At 44.9% G+C, this 27354-nt stretch overlaps 1 protein-coding gene across 1 annotated transcript; it reads left to right on the top strand.

Annotated features, from left to right (window-relative positions):
* Window positions 1-1018: 1018 nt before the first annotated feature.
* LOC120109081 (transmembrane emp24 domain-containing protein p24delta3-like) lies at window positions 1019-25518 on the top strand (the record flags this gene model as incomplete). The annotated part of the gene is made up of 4 exons (XM_039122816.1): window positions 1019-1039; window positions 4107-4316; window positions 25018-25094; window positions 25187-25518. Coding segments are annotated over 4 exons (453 nt in total), but the record flags the coding sequence as incomplete, so codon positions are not given.
* Window positions 25519-27354: the final 1836 nt, after the last annotated feature.

A 27354-nucleotide genomic window follows, 5' to 3' on the forward strand; every position in this document is an offset into this window, starting at 1 on the left:
TCGCAAATGTCCCTTAGGTGTTGGACAAATTATTAGTTATTATGAACAAGTTTCAACTCTCCTATGCCACTGCTTCATCTGGGTCCTCTTTGTTTTGGAGTGACATCACCCAAAATTGATAATTTTAGTATAGTGCAGTGTTTTAATTTGATTATGGGTGATAGATACTTATAATAGTTAAACTTTGCTTTTTTATGTCTTTTAGAATGCCAGAATCAAGAATAACAATTTGGGTTCACATTATATGTAGCCTGCAATATGATTCGACATGGTATCTCCTTTTGTACCATTCATTTGGGATGATTTGGCACATATGCAAGAGTTCTACAAAGCACATGATTTTTGGTTTGGAGGCATCTTAGATGTTGTGGTTCATGTTTGTAATCAATCGAGCTGTGTTTGTTCCTTTGGCCACTTCAAGGCTTATTCTCAGAATTAATGGGACATGGAGAGAAAATCTAAAAATAGCATGATATGGTGGCCTGTATTAGAAAATAACCATTAACCATAGCTATTAAATTTTTCTAATTGTTACCATGATACTCAAATTTTGGAAGAATAAGAAGAGGTGGAGGTAAGTAACTTCCAAAGTATAAAACACATATCATTCTTGGCATTCCATTGCTATACTCTTAGGTTGTTCCTACATTGTTATTTTAACAGCTGACTTTTCATTGGATTTTGGAATTTGTGACGAGAGAGAAAAGGGCTATTGAGTATTCCAACTCCAAGTAAGTTTGTTAATATCTGGTTTCTCTTGGTCTATGTATTGCACAAAAGAAAGGGATCTTGTGGGGTTCCACCCATAGCTCAAGCAGATAAATTTTTTTAATTTCTATTGCATTTTATATTTTTGAAGAATGTGAATATCACAAAAAGATTGAATTAAAGTTTCTTGAGGATTTTGATTAATAGTCAGTTTGTTATTTTTTGTTTGTGCAATGCGTGTCAATATGAATGACAAGAAGTGGTGGACTAGAGATGGAAGAGCTGGAGATGATTGCAAAACTGCCTTTTTCTCGTCATTAAAGGGCTTGAGGTTACTTTAGACAGCTAAAATTTCCTTTGCCTGGTTTGTAATGGCTAACTGTTATTTGTTTGTTTAAAATCTATTTTCTGGTTGCTACTGCTGACAGAGAGATTTGTCTGGTCATGCAACCATCCAAATAATAAATGCTACAGTAGTTTGTTTTTGTAGGGGTTGTCTTGAACATCATTTTTCTCCTACTTTCTTTAAAATTTTGTAGTAATTTCTGCTTCTACAACCAAACATGCTTGGAAGGACATTCTCATAAGACTCTTCAAGTTCAAGGTTTTTTATTTGAGATCTTAAATTTTGGTTCATATTTGGGAATTGTTAACTATAACGTATTTCTGATGTCTTTCTTTCTTATCAGTATTTATGAAGGGTAGATTTTATAGCTAGAGGTAACCCAAGTGGGAAAGGAGGGAGCTGATCCTCTGGAAATTAGGTGAACCCAAATGGTCTTAGGGATTAAGCTGTTAGTTACTAAAGTGATACCTAAACAGTATAATGGATAGTCCTTCAGGAGAAGAAGTTAACTTAAAGCATTCATGTTTTCCTTAGGCAGTCTGCCTCTTAGTTAACTTTAAGCATTCACAGGATGAGTTGGACGAGCATTCATGATGATGATGATTGCTTAGGAAGGTGCTGGCCGAGCTCTTGACGAGCTTCCGGAGAAGATATCCCATCCTAAGTAGAAGATTCCGGCTACCAAGGTCTGCCTTGGTGCCTAGGCAGTGACTAGGCCCACTAGGATATTAGGAGTCCTACCTGTTGTGGTTGAAATTTGGCCAGGGGATGACCATGCCGGAGGAAGTTGAGAAGCCGCCGGCCGGGATGAATAAAGAGAGCCACCTCCTGCGCACCGGTGTACCTGCACGAAGCCATGGCCGGAGATTCCTGCGAAGGCCCTCTGATGGCTAAGTTAGTGGGGTTTTTTGGAGAAGTTTCTGAGTATTTTGAATTGCTTTGTATTGCTTCCAATTGCTTGCTGAGGGTCTTTCCCTACCCCCTTTTTATAGGGTGGGGGGTTTGGCCGTTACTTGAATTCTCAGGCCGAGCTGTGATCAGCTGGCCATTAGTAGGAGATGGCGTGGATAACGAAGATCAATCCCACGGGCGGAGGACTCGGGAGATATCTTTCCAGATTTGTTCATGGAGATTAATTCCGTGGATGGAGGATTCGGGAGATATCTTTCCAGATTTGTTTGAATTTGAATTCTGAGGATCTGCGGGATCTTTGACGAGATCAAGGTTGACAGGGCCGAGGTCGGCTCGGCCTTCGGCTGGGTCCGAGGTTGGCCTGGCCTCTGGCCGAGGTCGGCTCGGCCTTTGGCTGGGTCCGAGATCGGCCTGGCTCTTAGTGGGACCGAGGCCTGGCTTGCTCGGCTCTGAGGTCTGCTCGGCAGGAATTGGGTGGTTCCACGCTGGAGTAGGACGATCTATTTTGTCTCCCATCACTGCCTATTTGGGCAGTCTGTGGTTCTTTATACCTTGAAATCCAATGTTGAGATTATCATGTAATCTTAAGCAAATATGTGAATTCATATTATATGGATGCATGCTAGTTGGTAATACTTAATATTGTTTCATGTTGTTGCTTCTAAGATGCTTAATAGGCTGTTTAGGTCTTTGATTCTGTTTTATACTTAGAGGCTCAAAGATGAATGCAATTTCCAATTACGAACAATGTCACCTTGTTTGTCTAGGCTCTTTCAATTATCGGGGTTTCAGGAGGTTGTTCCATGGTTGCATAAGTTTAAACTACAAATATCAACTTACCCAACTTGAACTCTTGAGGTTTCTTGGCAGTCCCAGGCTAACGTAATATTGTCTAGATAAGAAAATCCATACCAATATAGTTGTCACTGTGTTGATAGCTGGTAGTGTTAATTAAAAAAAAGCCTGATCCTAGCATGGAGCCTTTTTATTGTGCTCCATAGTGAATCAGATTTCATGTACAGGGGCTTGGGTGATGATAATGATGATGATTAAGAAGAGAATTTTCGTCTACACAAGGTAATCGCATTTTGGTGAAATTTAAAAGATTCTTATTAGAGCTCAACCAATGCCATAATAAGAATTTTTTCAACCTGGCATCCTTTAGGAAGGGGTAAGTATAATTTGTGGACACAGAACTAGTGTTTGTGCTCTTTCATCTAGCTTTTGTATGCCTGCTTCACTATCTTCCACAGGCTGAATAATCTTTCTTCACCAAATTGTTCCCACCTTATCAACCACTCGAACAAATGGTTTTCACCATTTATCATATTATATGTATCAATTAATTATAGTGATTTCAAACAAGAAATGGACTTGGAAGTTTATGCCGAGCAGGAAAATAACAGCAAGTTTTCATATAGCCCAAGTATCTGTTAAGAAAAAGGGCAAAAAAAAAAAAAAAGAAGAAAGGAAAACTACTATGCTACTGGCTCTGCAAACCAAAATCATTTCATGCTTTTGCGTACCAGCATGCTCTCACATTAGAAGGAATCAGTCTATCAGAACAGAAAGGTCGAAGAGTAAATTGTAGTTTCTGCCCTACTAGGTAATCAGCTTCCCAATAAAATTAGAGTTTCCTGAATATGCAATTCTGTTTCCCCCAATAGGTGAGCATCTGGGAAATATGAACGAAAAATGCATGGCAAATCATAAGGACCATTATGAAGTACATGAAAATATTAAACAACTACTGGAACTACTGAATTGTAGTTTCTCAGTGGTTCTGCTCTGGTTTCTTTATTCTTTCTTATAAATAACACACATGTTTACTGCTTATTTAATTACACTTTTTTACATTTCCAGCTCTAGAACATCATTTAAGCATCTTTTGCTGCTGCCCATTCATGTATTTTTTTCTGCTTCTGTTCCCTGTTGTGCCTATTGGGTTTATGTACAAACCAAATCGAGCTTATCCATTCTGATGTACTTCTGAATGTGCTCGTTTGGTTTTGTTGAGCCAAGTTAGGCCAACTTTAACTATGGTTGCTCAAATGTGATTGGAGATGAATGCATTAATATCTCTTACTTTTTGAATGTACTTGGGCTTTTCTTATTGCTGGATCAAACTGTTCTTTTGCAGGTGACATCTCCATATGGAAACACACTTTATCACAGAGAAAATGTTACTGTAGGTCAGTTTGCATTCACAACCACTGAGGCTGGCAACTATCTAGCATGTTTCTGGAAAGATAGTGGCGACAAAGGTGTAGGTGCAAGTGTTAACCTTGACTGGAAGATTGGGATTGCTGCAAAGGACTGGGATTCAGTTGCTAGGAAAGAAAAGATCGAGGTTGTTGCTGGTGGTCCAAACCGAGAACGATTGACACAGCGGTGTGAACGGGGTTCCATCTGAGTTGTCTTGGTTGGTGTTGGTTACGCTCCACCTTCCACCGGGAAACCTGCGAGCAAGCCTCGCACCACCACTGGGGTAGTGGGGGCCCTCCGACGATCAAGTCAGAGGAGATTGGAGGAGAAGGAGAGATAATAATCGCAAGCAAGAGAGTGCTCTGGAAGATATTGCTTACCCCCCCTTCTCCCCCCAGCCGCATATATACCTGGCTGGGGGGTCTCTGAGGGGGGTTTGTCATCGTGGGCGCGGCGGAGTGGCCACTGACATGGCCGTTACAGGGCGTCGTGGAGCAGCGCTGGGTACGGCCATGACAGGGCGTAGTGGAGTTCCGCTTTGTACGGCTGATACAGGAGATCGTGGAACAGCATCGGATACAGCCGTTGCAGGGAGTAGTGGAGCAGGAGGCCTCGGCGTGCCTCTGGGAAGCAGCCTGTCGTTATCAAGAGATCTCCGACTCGGGGTCGGAGTGCTGGATCAGGGGGCAGCCGACCCGGGGTCGGGCTGCGGTGCTGAGGATATCCGACTTGGGGTCGGATTGCTAGATTAAGGGGCAGCCGACTCGGGGTCGGGCTGCGAAGCCGAAGATGTCCGACTCGGGGCCGGACTGCTGGATCGAAGGGCAGCCGACTCGAGGTCGGGCTGTGGAGCCGAAGATGTCCGACTCGGGGTCGGATTGCTGGATCAAAGGACAGCCGTAGTCTTCATGGGCGCGCGTGCCGGTCACGTGGAGCATGGCGGCTTAGTTCCCCCGTAACAGTAGCCCCCCACTTCCGAGCCTGGAACCAGAAGGGGAACGGGTGAAGGGAGTGATGCTTCGAGATTGCCGCCATCCCTCGGAGAGGCGCGCGCGCTTCGAGCTCCCCGCCTTCTTTATGGCGTATGGCGGTTGTTGCTGACCTGGCAGTCTGAGGATTTCGGCGGACATCCTTCCTTAATGGTGTCGATTTGCCTTTGGGGCGCGAGCGACCCTTCGGCGGCCAGGCGTCCTCTTTTTTTGTATATCGGCATTTTGCCAAATTGTATGGGCCTTGGCCCTGAAACAATGAAAATTAATACAAGTCGAATGTTTCTTCATCTCGCTTTCGTCCTCCTCTTTTTTTCTTTTTAACTCTTGGCGGCGTCTTGCCGACTCCTGACTCTCGAAGTTCTTCCGGCCCCAGGAAATTCCGCTCGTTGGTCGGCCAAGGCTGGCGCAAGCCGAGGCGACCGGTCGGGGCTTCAGGCTAGTCTGGTCCCGGGATGGTCATCGGGTTAGCCTGGCATCCGAGGACCGAGCCTCAGGAGATTCCGCTCGTTGGTCGGCCAAGGCTGGCGCAAGCCGAGGCGACCGGTCGGGGCTTCAGGCTAGTCTGCTCCCGGGATGGTCATCGGGTTAGCCTGGCATCCGAGGGCCGAGCCTCGGGAGATTCCGCTCGTTGGTCGGCCAAGGCTGGCGCAAGCCGAGGCGACCGGTCGGGGCTTCAGGCTAGTCTGGTCCCGGGATGGTCATCGGGTTAGCCTGGCATCCGAGGGCCGAGCCTCGGGAGATTCCGCTCGTTGGTCGGCCAAGGCTGGCGCAAGCCAAGGCGACCGGTCGGGGCTTCAGGCTAGTCTGCTCCCGGGATGATCATCGGGTTAGCCTGGCATCCGAGGGCCGAGCCTCGGGAGATTCCGCTCGTTGGTCGGCCAAGGCTGGCGCAAGCCAAGGCGACCAGTCGGGGCTTCAGGCTAGTCTGCTCCCGGGATGATCATCGGGTTAGCCTGGCATCCGAGGGCCGAGCCTCGGGAGATTCCGCTCGTTGGTCGGCCAAGGCTGGTGCAAGCCGAGGCGACCGGTCGGGGCTTTAGGCTAGTCTGCTTCCGGGATGATCATCGGGTTAGCCTGGCATCCGAGGGCCGAGCCTCGGGAGATTCCGCTCGTTGGCCATGCGCCTGTCGCTTGCAGCCCGACGGGGTTTCTCCGTGGCCAGCTGCGATCGTGTTTCTCCTCTTCTCCAAGCGTTGCCTGGGGAACACCAGAAGGGCATTAAACGCTAATTGATGCGTTACCTGGGAAATCGGATCGCCAGTTGCTGCTTGCGAGGAGTGTCAGTTAAGCGGCCGCGATGCGCGCGTTCTTCGAGGCGGATGCGGCCTGGGCGCGGGCGGAGATACGTGGACCTAGGGGTACAGGGCACCCGGAGTGTCCTGCACAAAAAATGCGATTAAGGAGAATGACGCTTAGGAAATCGCGGGAAGATACGCCTTGAGAGCCGGATCGGCTCCGGATTCAATGCGCCCGCATTTATTGGAGCCACCCGTATCGGAACGACCGGGGGGCCGCAGTTTGGCTATAAATATAGGTGCAGGTGCGATGGAGCCTGCCAAGCCGGAGCTGTTCAAGTTGCCATGGATCGTGGACCTTCTCTCTGGCGCATGGCTGAGAGACTCCTGCCGAAGGAACGGGAGGCGCGCCCCTCGCGACTTCAACCAACTAGCCGTTTCATCTGGGATCAGCAAGGAGGGTCTCCCCGGCGGAACTCCGCTCTAGGCGTTTCATCCGGGATCACATCTCCCCTCCTTGAAGTTCAGCCTCCCGATTGAGCTCTGCACCAGACGCCTGATCCGGGACCGCGCCTCCATATGCTCTTCCCCCTCGTATTCCTTCTCTCCCCTAACACTGGGGAGGACCGGAATATCCCTTGGAGGTGGCGTTCCTCTGGAGGCAGCGGGAGCTTCGTCGGCGGCGGCTCCTCATCCTCTTCGTGGGGCGTGGATGGCGCCTCCGGTTGGAGGCAGTGTGGACCTCTCTTTCGTCCACTTCTTCTTCATCCGCGCCGGCTCTTCGTCTCTTTCGTGAGACGCCGATGGCGCCTCCGGTTGGAAGCACCCACTTCCGACGGGATTGCAACCGCTTCAGATGGAGGTTTCGGGATCCCAGATCTTCAGCTCCTCGGAGTCTCCACCTCTTCTTTACTTTCTTTACACCCTAATTCCCCCCTGGGAATTCCTTGTAATCACACGAGCACGCCGTTGTAACCAGAAATTATTGAAATGCAAAGCGTTATACATTTTTGAACTGTCTTTCTGGCATCGTCGTTCTACTGGTAATACATCCGCAGGTTAGCGGAATTCCAGCTCCTTAGAATTTCTCGACCATCTAGGGCCTCCAACTGGTAGGAGCCAGGTCGGTTTACCCAGCGAACCTTATATGGGCCTTCCCAATTTGGCGCTAGCTTCCCACCTTCCGCAGGTCGAGATGCTTTAGCTCGCCTTAGCACCAGATCTCCGATTCTGAAAAGCTTCGGTCGGACCTTGGAGTTGTAATATCGGGCCACCCTCCGCTGATACATCGCCATCCGAACCTGCGCCATTTCCCTCGCTTCTTCTAAGAGATCCAGGTTCCCTCGGAGTTGTTCCGAATTGGCCTCGGGTCGGTGCGCGGCCACCCGAGGTGAGGGGAGTCCGAGCTCCACGGGGACAACGGCTTCCGTGCCATAGGTTAGGCTGAAAGGCGTCTCCCTGGTAGGGGTCCGATGCGTGGTCCGATACGCCCAAAGGACATTCTCGAGTTCTTCGACCCAAGCTTGCCCCGTCCGACCGATTCGCGCTTTGATTCCTTGGAGGATTGTCCGATTTGTGACCTCGGCCTCGCCGTTGGTTTGGGGATGCGACACAGATGTGAACCGATGCTCGATCCCGAACTCCTCGCAGAAGTCACGGAAATGCTTGTTGTCGAACTGTCGCCCATTATCCGAGATGAGGACCCGAGGTACCCCAAATCGGACAATGATGTTCTTCTTCACGAACTTCCGGACTTGCACCTCCGTGATAGTGGCCAGCGGCTCTGCTTCCACCCACTTGGTGAAGTAGTCGATTGCAACAATCAAAAATTTCCGCTGAGCTGAAGCGACGGGGAATGGTCCGAGGATGTCCATTCCCCACTGGGCGAAGGGCCAGGGTGCAGTGATTGGTGCCAAGGGGACAGAAGGGACTCTCTGGACGTTGGCGTGGCGCTGGCAGGCGTCGCATTTCCGCACATGATCCTTTGAGTCCTCCAACAAGGTAGGCCAATAATAGCCTTGCCTCATGATCTTATGCGCCAAGGACCTAGCCCCCAGGTGCGATCCGCAGATGCCTTCGTGGATTTCGCTGAGGGCGTAGGCCGCTTCCAAGGGGCGGAGGCACCTTAAGAGGGGGGCGGTGAACGAGGTCCGATACAGCCTCCCTTCATAGAGTACGTAGTGGGCGGACTTCATGACGAGTCGCCGAGCTTGATCTTCGTCCTCTGGGAGGATCCCTTCGGCGAGGTAGGCGACGAGCGGGTCCATCCAAGATGGCTCCGGATCAATCGCCATCACCGCTCCGGCCTCGCCGATGCTCGGGGCATCCAGGGTCTCCAGGTAGATCGCCCTCGACAAGTTGTGCGCGTCTGCGCCCACCAAGCGGGACAGCCTGTCGGCCCTGGCATTTTCGCTTCTCGGGACCTGCTGAATGTCAACACTGCCGAGGTCGGGAATGAGTGCTTGCACCTTCCAGACATAGCTCTGCATGGTCGGGCTCCGAGCCTCGAACTCCCCTCGGACCTGCCCGACCACCAGCTGGGAGTCGGTGAAGACCTTCAAACGCCGGATGCCGAGCTCCTTGGTGAGTCTGAGTCCTGTGACTAGGGCCTCGTATTCCGCCTCGTTGTTGGTCACTGGAAATCCGAACCTCAAGGCATACTCGGCTATCACTCCATCGGGACTGGTAAGGACCAGCCCGGCCCCTCCACCTTCGGGGTTCGACGACCCATCAATGTGAAGCGTCCAGATTGGGAGGTCGAGGCTGGGTGTTTCCGGCGGCCTAGGTTCCGCCTCCTGCACAGTGCACTCAGCGAGGAAGTCCGCGAGCACCTGGGCCTTGATGGCGGGTCGGGGCTGGTAGCGGATGTCGAACTCACCAAGTTCTACTGCCCACTTCACCAGCCGTCCCGCATTCTCAGGATTGCTGAGGATCTGCCGCAGTGGTTGATCGGTCAAGAGGGTGACGGGATGAGCCTGGAAATAGGGGCGAAGCCTCCTGGCCGCGGTGAGCAGCGCGAAGGCGATCTTTTCCGCCTTCGTATACCGCGTCTCGGCATCCCGTAGGACCCGGCTGATGTAGTACACAGGCTTCTGGAGCTTTGCCTCTTCCCGAACTAGTACTGTGTTGCCCAGTAGATACAACCCAAGAGGGGGGGTGAATTGGGTCTTTTAAAACTTTTAAGCTACTTCTAGCACTTTTTGATTAATTATGCTAAGTTGTATATATGCGCAGTGAAAGTTAAACTTAGCGACAGTTTGATGTATAGAATGTGACTTGATTGAGTATGCTTGCAACTAAAGAATTCGCGGATAATAGTTAAGCAAGCAATTTATCTAAGTGAGTAAGTGTGTGAGTTAGATAATGACAAAAAGCATTACAAACACAGCAAACATATAGTGGTTCGGTGCACCCCAGCACCTACATCCACTCCCCAAGACTTCTTGGGAATTTCACTATAATCCTACAGATTACAGTCGGTTGTTTTACAAGCTCACAACCCAACTTGTTGTTTTACGAGCGCACAACGAACTCGGTCGGTTTTCCCAGGCTCACCGACTAGAACCACTCCGATTGTTTTTCCGGGCTCACAATCAAACCCTTACACGTTGGTTTTACCCTCGGCTCACCAACAAACCTATCTCCGTTGGTTTTCCCTTCGGCTCACCAACAAACCTTACACCGTTGGTTTTCCCTTTGGCTCACCAACAAACCTTAACCCCTTGATTCAATCCCGTGATTGAATCAAGTTACAAGATAATAAAACAAAGTTTAAAACAAATCAAAGCTTCTTAAACAAGCAAATATAACAATATAAACAAACAGAGTAAAGAGAAGCCCTCAAACGAGTTTTGAAGATGGAGGAGCTCGACTTCTTCTTTACTTGACCCTCTTCTGATTTGGCACGAAGTAGAGGATCACCGAGGCAGCACACTGATGGAGAGGAAGCTTTGGGATTCACTTGGAAGCTCTTCTTCTCTCTATTTCGTTTTGGATGGCCCTTTTGTGCTTGTGGGAGATTTCCTTTGTAATCTCTTTGAGATCTCTTTCCTAGATGATCTCTCCCACTTCCATGAGTTCTCCCCTAGCTCTCTTCTTGTTTTTATAGCTTTAGATGGAGTGGAAACAAGAATATAGCCGTTAGAGACAAAAATATAGCCGTTGGAACCAGTCTGCACCTCCTGACAATATTACCGTTGGGATCGGAGTCGACTCGCGCGATCAGGAGTCGACTCGGCTGTAGCGGGAGTCGACTCAAGCTTTTCCGGAGTCGACTCGGCAACTGTTCCAAATTTGAATTTTGTCCACTCGAGTCGACTCGACTATCCTGGGAGTCGACTCGAATCCCAGAGTCCGAACTCCCGATCCTCTGTCTTTTGGCTCGTCCAGTCTTGGAGTCGACTCGAACTTCCTTGGAGTCGACTCGGCTCTCAGTTTTCGAAAGTTGGTCTTCTGTCATCTTAGTGTAGTGCTGCCTTGGAGTCGACTCGAGCTGTCTGGGAGTCGACTCGAATCTCAGAGTCGGAAAACTGATCCTCTGTATTTTGGAGCCGCGCTGCCTTGGAGTCGACTCGACTTGTCTTGGAGTCGACTCGCCTCTCAGAGACGAAAATACCGTCTTCTGTCTTGGGGTTGCGCTGTCTTTGGAGTCGACTCGGACTTTGTGGGAGTCGACTCGAATCTCAGTGTCCAAAAACTGCTTCTCTGAGTTTTCCCTTGTGTACCACTGAGAGTCGACTCTCGCTTTCTTTGGAGTCGACCCGACAACCATTGGAGTCGACTCGCATTCCTCAGGAGTCGACTCGAATCTCAGGGTCGAAAATCCCTCTCTGACTTTTCTGCCTTTTACACCCTGGAGTCGACTCGTTCTACTCTCGAGTTGACTCGCCAAGCATTGGAGTCGACTCGAATTCCTCAGGAGTCGACTCGAAGACTATTCTTTTAAATTTTCCTTGAATTTGCTCCTCCAATTTGAATCTTTTGAACTTGAGACTTGGGCCAATAACTTGTAGCTTTCTTCCAACTTTTCTTGAGTGCTTTTAGAGGCCTTCTTGTGTTCTTCCAACTTGCTATGTTCCTTGCAACATAAATATCTTTCTCCTTGCAACATAAACATTAGTATCTATACTTCAAGGTTTTGTGATCATCAAAATCAATCTATGAATCAATCTTTGGGTCATCAATCTCCCCCTTTTTGATGATGACAAAACTTGGAGTATATGCAATATAAAAGATATTGTATTTCTAGAAGTAATACATAGCTAAGTTGCATGAAGTGGAAAAACATATATATTTAAAAACATACTTCATGATAATGCTTTAGATTTAATCAGCTTAACACAATCAACATATTTAAATTTTAAGCTGATTTGTATTCAATTCAAAGTAATAAAGCATTCTGAGTATATAGCATATACTTAGATATTTCTCCCCCTTTTTGACAACATCAAAAAGATAGTGAAACATTAAGTACAAAGATCAGATCAGAACACATCGAGTGTGAATTCAAGAGATTTTCTAATTTGATACCACAGATAGTTTTCTAATCAAGTGTAGGTGGAATCTTCCTTAGGTTAATTCAAGAAGTACCACAAATGATATTCAAGGAAAAACATGAGTGGAAATCTAACCTCTCTTTAATAATAAGTATGAAAGCTTGTTCATTGAAGAACGTTTGCCCAATCTATTAAGTATTTTATCAACATGAGAGCAATTTAATTGATTTTCAGAGTAAAAGATCAAAACTTATATACTTGAAAAACATATCATCATGTTGGATCATGACTTCAAAGTTCTTTTTATGATAATAAGAGCATTGGGGCACAAATACCAAAATATGAATTCATGCAATTTATGATATATCTTAGAGCTCTTTTAAGGACTTTCTTTTATTCCTTTAGAAAATAAGCACGATTTGATACATATATAAAAATATGAATTGGCACAATATTGAAGTTCTAAAGAGCAAGCCAATTAGGACTCATTAGTGAATTCCAAAATAGATTTTCTACGAGATACTCAAGAAAATTTAACACGTTATTCTCCCCTTTTTTCATTAAATTAGAGGCTCTTAAGATCAACTATTTGAATTGCAATTTGGTTCATGATTTGTGCAGAAGATATATTAACCAAATAACATGCCTCAAGGTGTATCATAAAGATTTTCAGATTTAAATTTCAGATGATACATATTGGAGAGTATTAGGATCACTTTTCATTTAGTATTCTTTCCCTCTTCTATAGATTTATGTAATTAAGTTCCGTGAGACCTCTCCTTCTGAAATTTTCTTTCTCCCCCTCTATTGATCATTCCATTTAAGAGTTTAGAATTTGAAGATAATGTTCATAAAATTGTCAATCTCAAAAATATATTTTCTATAAGTTTCAGCTCATTTTCATAAGACTCAAGGTTTGAGATAAGACAGCCTTTATAGAACTCATCTCAAGGTAATTAAAGCATGTCTTGCAATATAAGGAGGTTCATCAAAATCAATCCATAAAATTCAAGGTATGCATCAAATTAAAGTTTCTTTAGGATAAGATACTGAATATCTAAAGCTCCCCCTCAAAAGATGCATTCTTCTTTAATCATTCTTTTCTTTGGTTGAATTTCAGAATTTAATAATAAACGTGAATAAAACTGAAATTCTATGTTATCGAGAATGTAGAGTGATCTAGAATTATTCAAAATTTATAGTATTCACTCTATATATATATATTCTGATGATAGTTTCTAAGAATGTAGGAGAGAAAAACATATAGATGATCATTGAGGTATGTGTATTTATAGAACTCAATTTCTTAATCACAGTTCTTCAGCAATGTATACATGAAGCTCAATAAATTTTTTAAATATTAAAATAAAGTCATATATTTTAAAAATATTTACTTGCAATCAAGATCATCGTAAGACACATCATTTGAATCAAAATTAGTATACTTTGAAGATAAGAAATGATATGTTTCGGATGCGTATCGGAGCAATCAAAATAAATTCTGTTTTTCTTACATTAACATTTTATTTAGTAATCATATGGAGTTTAAACTTTTATACATAATCGGATTCTGAATTACATAGGATTTTCAATAGAAGCTTTCTAAGTCATAATATGAGATATGTATCTTTCACAATGTAGCTCATCTTAAATTGTTACGATTGAAAAATACATATTTCAATAACATTAAAGCACTTTCAGAATCTTTGTGTTTAATTTTGAGTTTCGATACACAATAAAGGATATTTTAACAAGTATTAGGACATTATGTATCAAAGTTAGGCAAGTAGAAAGATAGATCAAAATCAATTTATTTTCCCTAAATAGAGATATTCTTCTCTTCTCCTTTCTACAATTTTATTTAGCTTTCAGATTTTAACAATGATTGTGAATGACAAATCTGAAATTTCTTTTCAATAAAACTAAACAAAGATGTTATGTAGTATTTCATTCAATCAAGTTGTCCAAGTATGGGGAACTACAAAAAATATTGAGAACCCATAATTTAAAATATCATGCTATATGCAAAATATAGTGTGTGTTAAGTCATACATTAAAATATTAAGAACAAGCATGTCAAGGATCGAAATCAATTCTTTTCGAATTAACTCCCCCTATTTAAATATAATCTTCCACTAATTTCATCCTTAAGGTGTGTTTCCAAGTGATTAAAACTTGACTTGATTCTTCTTATATACTTTCATTTACTTTGTCATTCATTTTTACTTTCTTATGCTTTATACTCTATTTGCTCCCTATCCGGTGGAGTTGGGAAGGGGCACGAGGTACTACCACTAGCCTCCCTCTTGTGCCGTCCCTAATATGCCCTACACCGAATAGTTGGGTCAAATAGTGCCGGGGTACTACCACTAGCCTCCCCATTGGCACCATCCCTATGATGAGCAATATAGAAAGGTTAAAATGTTCACTTCAAACTCTCCCTGTTTAAGTGTAATTAATTGTGGATTTTATCCCTTCCAAAAGAATGCTCACACAAGTCTCACAAATGTGCCGAATATATTATGTTCGTTTTGCTTTTCCTTAAGATTGAAGTATTTGCCTTTACTTAGATTTTACTTCTCTTGAATAACATCCATTTTCTTTTCTTTATCTCTCTCTCTTTTTGTTATTCTCAAGTAATTTACATGAAAGAGCAGAATAAAGAATATGCAAACAACATTTTCATTGTGCTCAAGGATTCATAACTTCTCACAAGTTATTTTACATCAAAATTTTAAGCATATACTTGTGTATTTCATGGTTATGACACAGACAAAGATATATTTTAGTTTGGGCAAACCATGAAACAATTTCTAAAAGTATAAGTCAGTCAATACACATATAGACATGATATCAAAAATTAATAATTAAAGAATTTAATCATGCCATAATAGGATTTAAGTTATTGACTTAGCTCAATTAATTTGTGAGAAAGGTATCTAAAGTTACCTATTCATTGTATGTTCTTCAAGCCAAACTAGATTTCTTATGTGTGAACTTTTGGCTGAAGAAGATCCTCTCTCTTGTTTGCATGTGAATGTTTAGTGTATCTTACATGAAGATATCCTTCAAGTTGAAATTTCTCATTTTTCTTTCTTGAAGGAAGGTTATTAGTTTCTTTAAGATATAAAGCATTCATCCAACATATATATTTTTAACTAGATGACTCAATATAAGATATGACAATAGTTGCATGTTGAGTCACTTTACTCAAGAGATTCCCTAAATATAAGCAAGCACATATCACTTGAACTAAAGAGATAGTTTCATTAAATCAGATGGTTCAAGGACAAGCATGTGAGGCAATAGGTAGATTTATCAAGGTCAAATCAATTTCTTATTTTCAAAATCAATTTAGTTTAGATTTTATTCAATAAGGCACGCTAGCTAAGTTTTAATCAACTTATCTTAAACAGTTATTTCTATCACAATTCAGATTATGATTTATTTGTTTATCAATAAAATATGATTCATTAAAGTTAGATTGATGTCTTGCACAAGGTCACATAATGAGCATACAACCTGGTCTACTAGCTGTATGATAAAATAATTATTCTATCATGCTTCAATACAGCTTTAAACAGTAGATCTATTTTGCTCATTCTTTTCAAATCCTACAAGATGGGGTCATAGACATACCTTCTTCATGCCAATCTTCTATGAGAGTTTTCTTGTGGACTAACATTGGTCAATGAAGATCCCCTTTCCTGTTTGTCTTAATTTGGAGTTTGAGAGAAGATGTTAATTCATTCATCATACATATTTCAAACTCACCTTGCAATATAACTCTTCATTAGTAGAACCAGAAATGATGTCATTAATGTATACTTTGAGCAAGTGAGGTGTCACACATTTTTTGATGCAAAGAATTATCACTATTACCTTCTATCAAAAAGGTTATTTAAGCTTTTATATCATGCTCTTGATGCTTGTATCAAATCATATATTGCTTTATCATATTTGTAATGAGTGTTTTCAAATATGGTGGTTATTTAACATATATCTTCTTTAATAAAGTAAGCACATAGGAGTCCATTCTACACACTCATTTGATGGACTATAAAGCTCATAAAGCAAGCAAATGATGATGGTGATCTTTACTTCTAATCATGCAAAAATTTCATCAAGATCTATTTCATCTTTTCTTAATTTAGTCTTTTAGTAGTCATCACTTTTTCTTCATTAAGAGCATATCTGAAAATCCAAGTTGGTTCTAATTATTAACAAGTTTTTCAGATTGTTATATGTAAAAGATTAACCATATACATACATAATTTAATTTTAGTATCTTGATAATAAATCATTAGTCTCATAAAGAATAAAATACCTTGATATTTTTGCAACTAAAAACTTTTCATTGAATACTCTATATGCATTGCTTGATGAATGATATCCAAGGATAGACATATCTCTATCAGATTTGGCATTATTTTCATAAGAGCATATCAAGCATAACATGTACGACTGAAAAATATGAAAGATATGCAATGGTTCATTTTTCATTTTTTCAGAAGATCAAAATTTTCATCAGAAATAGATCTAATAGAAATCATATGTATGACAAGCAGTGATGATAGTCTTTTTTAAAAAATGACTATCATACATAATTGTCTTTTTCATTTCTTCAAGAATTCTATTAACCCCTTTTTACTTATGATGTCCATGGGGCTGAAATAATTGAATTTAATACTATTTTCTGTATAACTTTAATCTGGATTTTGGTTTTCAACACTGTGCCATGATCTTCACAGTTTGGAAACCTTTTTCATTTGAAACGCTTCTACAAGATTTAGTAAATACAGAAAAATACTTCAGTTTTATTCTCCAAGAACAAGTCCAATGTAAGCTTTTGAAGACTTAGAGATGGAAACAACATCTTTAGATTTAGAAATGATTTTTGTTTGTTTCCTTAGTTAGCATGCATAGCAAAACTTTGACCTTTAAGTAGATAATCTAAGCAAGCCTATGGCAAGGTCTTTTGAGATTAAGTACATACTAGCATGAGTTGATTCTATGTGCCAAGGATGGTTTCTTTAATCTTGGTATTCATAGTGCATATATTCAAAAGCATACCAAGTACACATTATCATATTGATGATCAATAAAAATAATGCCATGGATAAAAATTCTTAATCAAGCATATAGAGGGTTCATAGAGTTATTTTTAATGAATTAATTAATCATTTAGCAACTTATCCAATAGTGAGTGGAGCATACAAAAAAAAATGAAGTGATTTGAATATATTTTCTTTTCATACCCAAAAAGACAAATATCACTTATATCACAAAAATGATTAATACTTTCAAGTTATGTTTTAATCAACTAATAAAGTAATTTCAATACGAGAAGATGTAAGAATTACTTATTTCATCCTTTCTTTCATTTAAATCATTCTTTTTAATTACATTTTAAATTCAATTCTTTAACACATGTCTAGAGCACCCATTGTTTAGATAACATCTTTCATTAGAACCTTGGATAGCTAGACATGCTTGCTGAAAGAATAATCATATTTTCAACTTAGGAACCCAAGCTCTTTTGGGTCCTTGTAGGTTAGCTATAATTATTCCTTTTGGAACCCATATTCTCTTAATAGCTATTTTGTCCATGAATTTACAGATTTTAGGATTACAAGGGATGTATTTCTGTATCCTCTTGTTGAATTTAACAAACTTAGATCGAACATGAGTAGTAGGAAAACTTTTAATTTTCTGTTTCTCCCTTTTTGGTTCATCAAATTTGTAATGTATAGATTTAGGAACAACAGAAGAGATTTTACTTAGCTTTTGTTTATAAGAATCTGTTTTAGAGTAATTAAAAACTGTTTTAACAAACATATTCTTAAAAGGTTTTTGGGTGTACCAAGGTTGATATCCTAATGTAACTTTATCAAATTCAGCTCCTTGATTATTTATCATTAGGTTCAATTTTTCAGAGCTGAGGGTAAATCTTTCAACAACAGGTTTTAATCTGTCAACTTCTTTAGTTAATCTTTTGTTATCTTCTGAAAGTAACTCATTGTTTTTCTTAAGTTTATCATGACTTTCAGTGAGAAGTTGATCTCTTTGATTTAGTTCTTGATTTTCTTTAATTAAGATTTCAGTTTTACTGGTTAGTTTCAGTTTTTCATCTATTAGAATTTGATTTTCAATCTTCAAGTTTTTGTTTTTACAAATAAGTTTCTTATATTCTAAATACAAATCAGAAAAGGCATCATGGAGTTCATCAAATGTAAAATTGCTTTCAGTTTCAGCATGTACCTCTTGTGCCACCAAGCATGGATTTTCAATATGATACTGCTCTCCTTCTACACATGATGTTTCAGATTTGTTAGTGCATTCATATTTGTCTTCAAGCATATTCCATATTTCTTTAGCAGTCATGCAAGAAGATATGCAATTAAACTCATTCCTATCTAATGCACAATATAAAAGGTTCATGGCATCAGCATTCAATTGTGCTAAATCCTTTTCATTAAAAGTTTGAGAGAGTGTGTGAAGATCATTTATTATGATTTTCCATAAATAATAGTTTTGTGATTGAATAAAGATGCGCATGCGTATTTTCCAATGTGTATAGTTTATGCCATTAAATAGTGGTGGTGTATCAATTGATTGTCCTTCTCCTAGAAAACTATCTATTTGAGTTGTCATGATCTTTGGCTCTAGTCGGTTAAGACTACAAATAATATTTGAGCACCTGCTCTGATACCACTTGTTGCCCAGTAGATACAACCCAAGAGGGGGGGTGAATTGGGTCTTTTAAAACTTTTAAGCTACTTCTAGCACTTTTTGATTAATTATGCTAAGTTGTATATATGCGCAGTGAAAGTTAAACTTAGCGACAGTTTGATGTATAGAATGTGACTTGATTGAGTATGCTTGCAACTAAAGAATTCGCGGATAATAGTTAAGCAAGCAATTTATCTAAGTGAGTAAGTGTGTGAGTTAGATAATGACAAAAAGCATTACAAACACAGCAAACATATAGTGGTTCGGTGCACCCCAGCACCTACATCCACTCCCCAAGACTTCTTGGGAATTTCACTATAATCCTACAGATTACAGTCGGTTGTTTTACAAGCTCACAACCCAACTTGTTGTTTTACGAGCGCACAACGAACTCGGTCGGTTTTCCCAGGCTCACCGACTAGAACCACTCCGATTGTTTTTCCGGGCTCACAATCAAACCCTTACACGTTGGTTTTACCCTCGGCTCACCAACAAACCTATCTCCGTTGGTTTTCCCTTCGGCTCACCAACAAACCTTACACCGTTGGTTTTCCCTTTGGCTCACCAACAAACCTTAACCCCTTGATTCAATCCCGTGATTGAATCAAGTTACAAGATAATAAAACAAAGTTTAAAACAAATCAAAGCTTCTTAAACAAGCAAATATAACAATATAAACAAACAGAGTAAAGAGAAGCCCTCAAACGAGTTTTGAAGATGGAGGAGCTCGACTTCTTCTTTACTTGACCCTCTTCTGATTTGGCACGAAGTAGTGGATCACCGAGGCAGCACACTGATGGAGAGGAAGCTTTGGGATTCACTTGGAAGCTCTTCTTCTCTCTATTTCGTTTTGGATGGCCCTTTTGTGCTTGTGGGAGATTTCCTTTGTAATCTCTTTGAGATCTCTTTCCTAGATGATCTCTCCCACTTCCATGAGTTCTCCCCTAGCTCTCTTCTTGTTTTTATAGCTTTAGATGGAGTGGAAACAAGAATATAGCCGTTAGAGACAAAAATATAGCCGTTGGAACCAGTCTGCACCTCCTGACAATATTACCGTTGGGATCGGAGTCGACTCGCGCGATCAGGAGTCGACTCGGCTGTAGCGGGAGTCGACTCAAGCTTTTCCGGAGTCGACTCGGCAACTGTTCCAAATTTGAATTTTGTCCACTCGAGTCGACTCGACTATCCTGGGAGTCGACTCGAATCCCAGAGTCCGAACTCCCGATCCTCTGTCTTTTGGCTCGTCCAGTCTTGGAGTCGACTCGAACTTCCTTGGAGTCGACTCGGCTCTCAGTTTTCGAAAGTTGGTCTTCTGTCATCTTAGTGTAGTGCTGCCTTGGAGTCGACTCGAGCTGTCTGGGAGTCGACTCGAATCTCAGAGTCGGAAAACTGATCCTCTGTATTTTGGAGCCGCGCTGCCTTGGAGTCGACTCGACTTGTCTTGGAGTCGACTCGCCTCTCAGAGACGAAAATACCGTCTTCTGTCTTGGGGTTGCGCTGTCTTTGGAGTCGACTCGGACTTTGTGGGAGTCGACTCGAATCTCAGTGTCCAAAAACTGCTTCTCTGAGTTTTCCCTTGTGTACCACTGAGAGTCGACTCTCGCTTTCTTTGGAGTCGACCCGACAACCATTGGAGTCGACTCGCATTCCTCAGGAGTCGACTCGAATCTCAGGGTCGAAAATCCCTCTCTGACTTTTCTGCCTTTTACACCCTGGAGTCGACTCGTTCTACTCTCGAGTTGACTCGCCAAGCATTGGAGTCGACTCGAATTCCTCAGGAGTCGACTCGAAGACTATTCTTTTAAATTTTCCTTGAATTTGCTCCTCCAATTTGAATCTTTTGAACTTGAGACTTGGGCCAATAACTTGTAGCTTTCTTCCAACTTTTCTTGAGTGCTTTTAGAGGCCTTCTTGTGTTCTTCCAACTTGCTATGTTCCTTGCAACATAAATATCTTTCTCCTTGCAACATAAACATTAGTATCTATACTTCAAGGTTTTGTGATCATCAAAATCAATCTATGAATCAATCTTTGGGTCATCATACTGCGCTGACTGCGGTTGGGGAGACCGCCAGATAGAGGTAGAGCATCTCCCCCTCTTGCGGCTTGGACAGCAGGGGAGGAGACGCCAAGTACTCCTTGAGTTGGTCGAATGCCACTTGACATTCGGCCGTCCAAAGGAAGTCTTTCGGACGCTTCAACACCTTGAAGAACGGTTGGCAGCGTTCGGCCGATTTTGCCACAAATCGTCCGAGCGCGGCGACCCTTCCAGCGAGCTCCTGAACCTCCTTCACTTTGGTCGGAGGGGACATATCTTGGATGGCCTTGATTTTGTCCGGGTTGGCCTCGATCCCCCGCTGGTTGACAATGAAACCGAGGAACCTCCCGGCCGAAGCACCAAAGGCGCACTTCGCTGGGTTCAGCTTCACGCGAAACTTCCGCAAGGTGGCGAAAGTCTCCTCCAGATCCGCAATGTGCTGGTCTGCATGGCGACTCTTCACCAGCATATCGTCCACGTACACCTCCATGTTCCGGCCAATCTGCTCCTTGAAGATTTTATTGACGAGGCGCTGGTAAGTGGCGCCAGCATTCTTCAGACCAAAGGGCATTACCTTGTAACAGTACAGCCCCCGGTCTGTTATAAAGGCAGTTTTCTCCTCGTCCTGTGGAGCCATCATTATTTGGTTGTAACCGGAGAAGGCGTCCATGAAAGACAGCAGCTGATAGCCGGAAGTCGCGTCGACCAGTTGGTCTATCCGTGGAAGCGGAAAGCTATCCTTGGGGCACGCCTTGTTCAGGTCGGTGTAGTCGACGCACATCCTCCACTTCCCGCTCGCCTTCCGGACAAGTACGACGTTTGCCAGCCACTCGGGGTAGCTCACCTCCCTTATGAAGCCTGCATCCAAGAGTTTGTCTACCTCCTGGTCGACCACCCGGATCCGATCCGGGGCACAGTGTCTCTTCTTCTGCTTTACTGGTCGGTGGGTCGGGTCGACGTTGAGGGCGTGAGAAATGACCTCCGGGTCGATCCCGGGTACATCGGCCGCCGACCAGGCAAATACATCAGCATTGGCTCGGAGGAATTCCACTAACCTGAGTCGAGCTTCCGAGTCGAGGTTGGCACCGACCCGGACCGTACGGTCCGGGCGACCCTCCTCAAGGGGAACTTCGATCACACCCTCGGCCGGCTCCCCGTGCCGCAAAGCCACCTCGTCACTGGCGTCAAGGGACTCGACGCTTAGGGCCTCCACGGGCTTCTTCCCTTTGAGAGTTGCTAGAAAACATTGCCGTGCGGTCGGTTGGTCACCTCGGACCTCTCCAATCCCGGCCGCTGTGGGGAACCGCATTAGCAAATGGTATGTAGAGACTACCGCGCGAAGGGCGTTCAGTCCGGGTCGTCCGAGGATAGCGTTGTAGGCCGAGGGAACACGGACGACCAAGAACCCGAGCCGCACCGTGGCTTCTGCGGGTGCAACGCCCGCAGTCACAGGCAGCTCAACGACACCTTCGGCCGAGATAGCGTCTCCAGTGAATCCTATGAGGGGGGTGTTTTGTGCAACACTTGTCGGGACAAGCTCATCTTTTGGAAGGCCTCGTAAAACAAAATATCAGCTGAGCTTCCACTATCCACAAGAACACGCCTTACATCATAGTTCGCCATAGTGAGGGAGATCACCATGGCATCATCATGGGGGGTCTGAACCCCCTTTACATCCTCATCACAAAAAGTGATTACATTTCCGACCCGCTGCCTCTTCGCGACGGCCACCCCTGATGCTTCCACCGAGCCCCCTGCGTTCCTCACAGGCCGAGAGCAGCCCCCAGTGATGGTGTGGATCACGCCCGCGACGGGTCGATTCTGCTCCCGAGGCTCCTGAGGGGCCGGGTCGGCCGGGCGCGGGTCTGCGGGGGGACGTCGGTCGTTTACATATCGACCGAGACGCCCTCGGCGGATGAGAGCCTCGATCTCGTCCCGAAGCTGGAAGCAGTCTTCGGTGTCGTGGCCGTGGTCTCGGTGGTACTCACAGTACGCTCGAGAGGGCCTCCTCCCAGGGATTTTCTTCATCTGCCTCGGGACCGGGAGGTTCTCCCGCCCCTTGACCTCCATAAGGATCTGGGCCCGGGGGGCCAGGAGTGGGGTGTACCGGTTGAAGCGTCGGTGCGGAGAACGAGGGCGTGGGGCGCCGTGGTTCCTCGCCGGTGACGGGCTTCTGCGCCGATGTTGAGGCGTCGGGCTCCTCCTCTGGGGTGCCTCTTTTCGCCTTTTCTTCCCGAGCTTTAGAGGGGCCTCGGCGGCCTCCTTGTTCCGGTGGGCGGCTGCCTCCTCGGCGTCTGCATACTGGTTCGCCCGAGACAACAGCTCCGGGAAGCTCCGCGGCAGGCGTTTGTCCAGGGAGAAGGTGAGTCTGCCCTTCCGGAAGCCACGCTTCAGGGCTGAGAGAGCCACCTCCTGGCTCAGGTTCCGGACCTCCAATGTAGCCTTGTTGAAGCGGGTAAGGTAATCCCGCAGGTTTTCTCCCTCGTTTTGCCGGACATCAAAGAGGGAGTCGGAAACCAATCGCCGCCGGCTACTGACGGCGAAATGGCTGATGAAGAGGCGAGTGAACTGGTCAAAGGACTGGATAGAGTCAGCCTCCAGGCCGGCGAACCACGACCTGGCTGGGCCACGGAGGGTCGCCGGGAAGGCCTTGCAGAGGAGGGGATCTGATGCTCCATGGAGGAGCATAAGAGTCCTGAAACTCTCTACGTGATCCCGCGGGTCCGCCGCCCCGTCATAGGGCTCGATCGCCGGCATTTTGAATCCCGGCGGATTTGGGGTCCGCAGGATCCTCGAGGCAAGCGCCGGTTGGGAGATCTCCAAGTCGGCGAAGAGATCTTTGGAGTGGCCCTTCAGGACCTGGAGTTGTCTGTGGAGATCGTCCACCCGCCGGTCCAGGGAGCGCGACCGGTGGGTGGGAGACAAGGAGCGGCGCGAGGGGGACCGACTGGAGTGCGGGCCCCTCGAGGACTGGGGGGTCGGAGAACGCGCCCGGGTCCGCCTCTCGTACCCCGCGCAGCTTCGATGAGAAGGTCCTGGCAGAATGGACCGTGCTCGAGAACCTTCCTCGCGCCGGCGCTCCTCCCCATGGGAGAGGAAGGAGCGCGGGTTGAGGAAGACAGGTGAGCGCTCGGGGGCAGCGGCTCCTGGGCCCGCTGTGGCGCTCGAGACATCACACCCTGCAGGTTCTGCACTGCCTCCGCGAGGGTGCGAACCTGTTGGGCTAACTGGTCGAACTGAGCGGCTTCGACCATCTGAATGGGGGGTGGAATGGTGGAGTGTTGCTGAGAATGTGTTGGAGACGCAGCGGCCTCCCGGCCGGAGGCGCGAGAGGCCCCGCGACCGGAGGCATTGGAAGCTCCACGACCACCTCGCCGTGCCATTACGATCGCTCTGAGATCAGGCCCTTCCTCTAGCGCCAACTGTTGCTGGTGGTCCAAACCGAGAACGATTGACACAGCGGTGTGAACGGGGTTCCGTCTGAGTTGTCTTGGTTGGTGTTGGTTATGCTCCACCTTCCACCGGGAAACCTGCGAGCAAGCCTCGCACCACCACTAGGGTAGTGGGGGCCCTCCGACGATCAAGTCAGAGGAGATTGGAGGAGAAGGAGAGATAATAATCGCAAGCAAGAGAGTGCTCTGGAAGATATTGCTTACCCCCCCTTCTCCCCCCAGCCGCATATATACCTGGCTGGGGGGTCTCTGAGGGGGGTTTGTCATCGTGGGCGCGGCGGAGTGGCCACTGACATGGCCGTTACAGGGCGTCGTGGAGCAGCGCTGGGTACGGCCATGACAGGGCGTAGTGGAGTTCCGCTTTGTACGGCTGATACAGGAGATCGTGGAACAGCATCGGATACAGCTGTTGCAGGGAGTAGTGGAGCAGGAGGCCTCGGCGTGCCTCTGGGAAGCAGCCTGTCGTTATCAAGAGATCTCCGACTCGGGGTCGGAGTGCTGGATCAGGGGGCAGCCGACCCGGGGTCGGGCTGCGGTGCTGAGGATATCCGACTTGGGGTCGGATTGCTAGATTAAGGGGCAGCCGACTCGGGGTCGGGCCGCGAAGCCGAAGATGTCCGACTCGGGGCCGGACTGCTGGATCGAAGGGCAGCCGACTCGAGGTCGGGCTGTGGAGCCGAAGATGTCCGACTCGGGGTCGGATTGCTGGATCAAAGGACAGCCGTAGTCTTCATGGGCGCGCGTGCCGGTCACGTGGAGCATGGCGGCTTAGTTCCCCCGTAACAGAGGTGAACACTTGAAACTACAAAACCACCTGTTCTAGTCTGATTGCGGGGACTTCCATTGCAATTTTTACCTATCCTTCTTGTGAATATATATAATACATGGGTTTGTTAAATTAGGGTGTCGAGCTGGAACTAAAGAAACTAGAAGCAGCCACACGGGCAATCCATAATAACCTGTTATATCTCAAAGCCAGGTAATAAACTGAACCATCACAGCTTGCAAGCCAGATATCTGTCAATCATGCATCAGCTTATGCCTGATTGTTATTTTGTTTTGTGGATGCAGGGAAGCAGAAATGAGGGAAGTGAGTGAGAGAACGAATGCTAGGGTTGCATGGTTCAGTATTATGTCCCTCGGTGTTTGCATTGCAGTCTCTGCTCTGCAATTGTGGCATCTAAAGCGGTTCTTCCAAAAGAAGAAACTTATTTAGATCAGTACCTGATAAATGTATTCTAATGTGCAATGTTACTTTTAAAAACAGGAGGGATCAAGAAGTTCTATGTTACAAGCTTTTCATATACATGATGGTAACATTATTTTGCATTTGTTTACCCTACATGAGATTGAACTGTAGGATGGCCATGGAAACAGGTGCATATGGAATTTGGTGGACGCAAGACCCCTGCTTTTTTCCCCCTTCTCCCCCTCTCTCCTCTTTGGGTGTCAATTTTCACTACTACCGGACCTCAGATATGCCTCATATTCTTTGGGTTTCGATTTTCACTAATTGCAGATCTCAAATATGGGCAAACATTCTATGTGGCACTTTGCCTTGTCTCCAATATTATGTCACGCCCTTGATCCGAAATTGCGAGCCGGGGGTCGCAGCAACTACCGCATACTCATAGAGAACTCTTTCCATAAGAATGTAAAGCATCTCAATATGATATCATAAATATGTAGCGAAATAATTTAACTAAAATATGGAAACTTTATTTTTTTTAACTAACTCAATTACAATGTCTCACAATTTTAATATTAGTATGAGGCAAAATGGTGGGTTGTTTGGCTCATCGGATCCTCTATCAGTTGGGTTTCATAGATAGCTAGCATTTGGTTGATTAGGCTGAGCGTGCTTCCTCTCATTCTAGCACTGCCTTGACTAGATCTTTCATTAGCTCTTAGCTGAGTTCAATGGCTTCTTGGGAAGCTTATCCTAACTTGTGGTGCTCGAATGCGGCTCTATCGGTGGTCTCTTTGGAGATTAGTCTAATATTCTATCTATAATTTAGCTATTTGATATCTTGGACAGGCCCACAGGAATAACAAATTTATGGTCTCGTGGGAGACTCATCCATCCTACGGCGCTCGAGTGTCGCATTGTCGATGGTCTCTTTGGAGACTCACCCGATATTTCTTCCGTGCTTCGGTGCTTCAGTTATTAGCGAGATCCATGGGAATCATGATAAGGGGTCTTTGCCAAGCTCACCCGATACCGTCACTTTTGAGGATTTCTTGGTTTGCGGTGATGTATCAGACATGCATTACTTAGCTATTTTGGAGCACAAAGACGGGCTTTGTTTATTATTAGCAATAAAGGAGTACAAAGTTCAAAACTACAATTTTTACTGGTGCTACACTCGAAGGTTATCAAAATTCCATACCCTAGGTACTAGAGTTCCGTTGAGTTGTTTGAGTCGATATGTGTAAGGTTGAATGACTTTTATAATTTTGTATGGTTCCTCCCACTTGGGTGCAAACCTTCTTTGGTCATCTTATCGGGCGACCTCACTTTTTCTGAGGACAAGATCCCTCATCGGAAGAGATTTACCTTGACCCGGGAGTTGTAGAATTGGGCCGCTCGTTGCTGATAGTCAACCATCTTGATTCAAGCTCATTCCTTAGCTTCATCCAGTAGGTCCAAGTTGGCATAGAGGTTCTCAGCATTAATTTGCTCGTCATATGTCTCCACCTGGTAGGACAGAATGCTGATCTCCATAGGAATGATGGTTTTAGTGTCGAAGGAGAGATTAAAAGGAGTTTCTTTGGTCGAGTTCTGATAGTTGTTCGATAGGCCTACAATACACCGGGCAACTCATCTACCAAAGATCCTTAGCTCGATCAAGCCTGTTCTTCAAACCTTGCAAAATAGTGCAGTTTTTTACCTCAGCTTCTCCATTGGCTTGGGATAGCCGATTGAGATGAATTGATGGTTGATACCGAGCTTCAAGCAAAATTTCCAAAATAAGGCATTATCAAATTGTCAGTTGTTGTCGGTGATGAGAACCTGAGAAATTATGAGCTGGTAGATGATGAATTTCCAAATGAAGCATTGTGCATTCTCCTTAGTGATCCAAGCTAAGGGTTCTGCCTCGACCTATTTTATGAAGTAGTCGATGGTGATGATGAGAAACTTACTTTGCCTAGTAGCTTGTGGGAAGGGACCACCAAGAATATCCATCCTCCATTGGGCGAATGGCTATGGAGCACTGATCAAAGTTAACTCCATGGTT

Source organism: Phoenix dactylifera, unplaced genomic scaffold (assembly GCF_009389715.1).
Source record: "Phoenix dactylifera cultivar Barhee BC4 unplaced genomic scaffold, palm_55x_up_171113_PBpolish2nd_filt_p 001776F, whole genome shotgun sequence".
Taxonomy (NCBI): domain Eukaryota; kingdom Viridiplantae; phylum Streptophyta; class Magnoliopsida; order Arecales; family Arecaceae; genus Phoenix; species Phoenix dactylifera.